The sequence below is a fragment of the Amphimedon queenslandica genome, unplaced genomic scaffold (genome assembly GCF_000090795.2).
Source record: "Amphimedon queenslandica unplaced genomic scaffold, v1.1 AMPQUscaffold_7797_Cont20256, whole genome shotgun sequence".
In the NCBI taxonomy this organism is placed as follows: Eukaryota; Metazoa; Porifera; class Demospongiae; order Haplosclerida; family Niphatidae; genus Amphimedon; species Amphimedon queenslandica.
The window spans coordinates 1-2,221 of NW_003551923.1; the positions used below are offsets into that span (position 1 = coordinate 1).

The 2,221-nt window shown below is 34.8% G+C and overlaps 1 protein-coding gene across 1 annotated transcript; it reads left to right on the forward strand.

Moving 5' to 3' along the window:
• Positions 1-11: 11 nt before the first annotated feature.
• LOC109591578 (uncharacterized) lies at positions 12-660 on the forward strand (the record flags this gene model as incomplete). Its single annotated transcript, XM_020007290.1, has 4 exons — positions 12-96; positions 152-202; positions 256-285; positions 397-660. Coding segments are annotated over exons 1-4 (430 nt in total), but the record flags the coding sequence as incomplete, so codon positions are not given.
• Positions 661-2,221: the final 1,561 nt, after the last annotated feature.

Here is a 2,221-nt window from a genome sequence, read left to right on the forward strand (position 1 = left end):
GATTATAGGTAATGAATAATGAGTGTCTTGCAGAGGAGATTAAACTAATTGATGGAGAGAAGCAAGAACTGAGAACTGAACTTGATTACAAAGAAGGTGTGATAGTTGATCTATTACTCAATTACTGATGTTACTTATACTAATGGTATAGGATCAATATTTGAACAAGATAAAGAACTGAATATCATCAAAAAAAGAAAAGGTATAGTTAGTGAATGATGAAGATATTTTATTAATGTATTTTTACTTGTATAGAGTATATTGAAAGGAGACTAGAGACACCAGGTATAGTACTAACTTAAAGCATGTATTAAAGTAATGTGGAGTTGATTAATCATTTGAACAATCAGTACAATTATCTTATAAATTAAAATTCTCATTGTGTCATTACTGTAGAGTCTAAACTGAAAGTGAAGCTACTGACTAGAGGGAAGTTGATAAATAAAATATTCAAATCAAAGAAATCAGAGACTCAGTGTTTTCAAACCTCTCTCCTAGAGAAAGCAGGTACTGACTTTACTGGTATAATCTGTCTATACTACCTCATCACAGGAAGAAAGAAGGCATTAGTGGAGTATAAGAAAGAGATTGAGTTGCTACAAGAAAATATATCGATAACTAGTGTACAGCTGCTGATGAGTCAAAAAGCAAATATTGAGAGTATGTGATATGTTAGTAATTAAATCAATAACTGATTGATATATTGTATAGAGAAGGATCAGTGTACACAATCACTGGATACACCAACAGCAGAATCTATTTACACAGCACGTATTGACTATCATAAAATATGGAGTGGTGATCTTTCATTCAGTGAGGGAGAGCAGCTGGAGATATATAACAGGTCTGATAGTTTTTATTGGAAAGGCAGATCCTTGGTGTCTGGTAATGAGGGAGAGATTCCTAGTAGCTATGTTTACTCAATGTTGGAGTCACTTCAATTTTTAGAGTTTATACTGTCAGTGGAAGAAGTGTCCCTTCCTATTCTACAGGAGATAAGGAATGATTCATCTAGTAATGATGAGAAAGCTTCTCTTTTCTTGGAGACTATTAATGATGATCCTATCATGATATCTGCACTGAGACAAGACAAGGAACAACATGATGAAGGTAATATTTTTGGTTATTGTGACAGTCAGTATAATTAGATTGATTTATGAACATGCAGTGTCATGCATGTACATGCATACGTATTAATTAAAGCACTGTTGAGTACTCTGAAATTATTGCACGAGGGGCGGTTGTCGGTTGAGAGAAAAATGTAGCACGAGGTGAAGCCGAGTGCTACATTTTCATCGAGACTGTCCCGAGTGCAATGATTCCCGTAATTACGAATCAACAGTGCTTTGATTGGTTTGTAGTGGTGCGTGGGCAGATCAAATTTCGTTTCAAAAGTCGCATATTATACTGTCCAGTACTACATATTCCCAACACTGCTACATTTTCTACAATACTGCTACAATACTGCTACAGGCGATCACCTACGCACCATACTACAATTGTGTATGTAGCATGTACAATGTACATCTAATTTTAAATATTTTATACATTATATTTTTGTCCATAAATATGTGCCGGGACATGTGATGTGTATGTATGTATGTACATATGTATTGTGTGTGTGTATTTGTTTATTGGTTGTAGTGACAACTAACAAGTTGTGTGTGTTTGTATATACACATGATGTGAATATGTGTATTATTATGTGCATACATGTATATAAGTATAATCCTTTGGTTTATACTAGGAGTCATTGGGAGTGTGGACTGGTACAGTGACAGTGTATCCCTTACCTCTCCATCTCCAGTTCAGTGTAATGAAGTGATTAGTAATATTAATAATAATCATAAGGAGATTCACCTCCACTCCTCATCTACTAATAGTACAGTATCTCTACTATCATCAACTAAACCGCATACCCTAAACCTGAGGAGACTTAAGATATGGTACACTCCATTAACTAATGATTGTATCCAGTACTTGTGTATACTTTTAACTAATAATAAAACAATACAAGAACTAGTCATCAGGTTACACTCCATTAGTGATAGAGGAGTTACTAATATCTGTCAAGCACTTGAACACAACTCTACACTTACCTCATTAGATCTTACTGATAATCCTCTCATCACTTCTACTAGTGGACAGGCTCTTTCTCACCTCCTCTTCAATAACTCATCACTAGTTGAACTGAATCTAAGGAGGACTTCATTGTCTACTG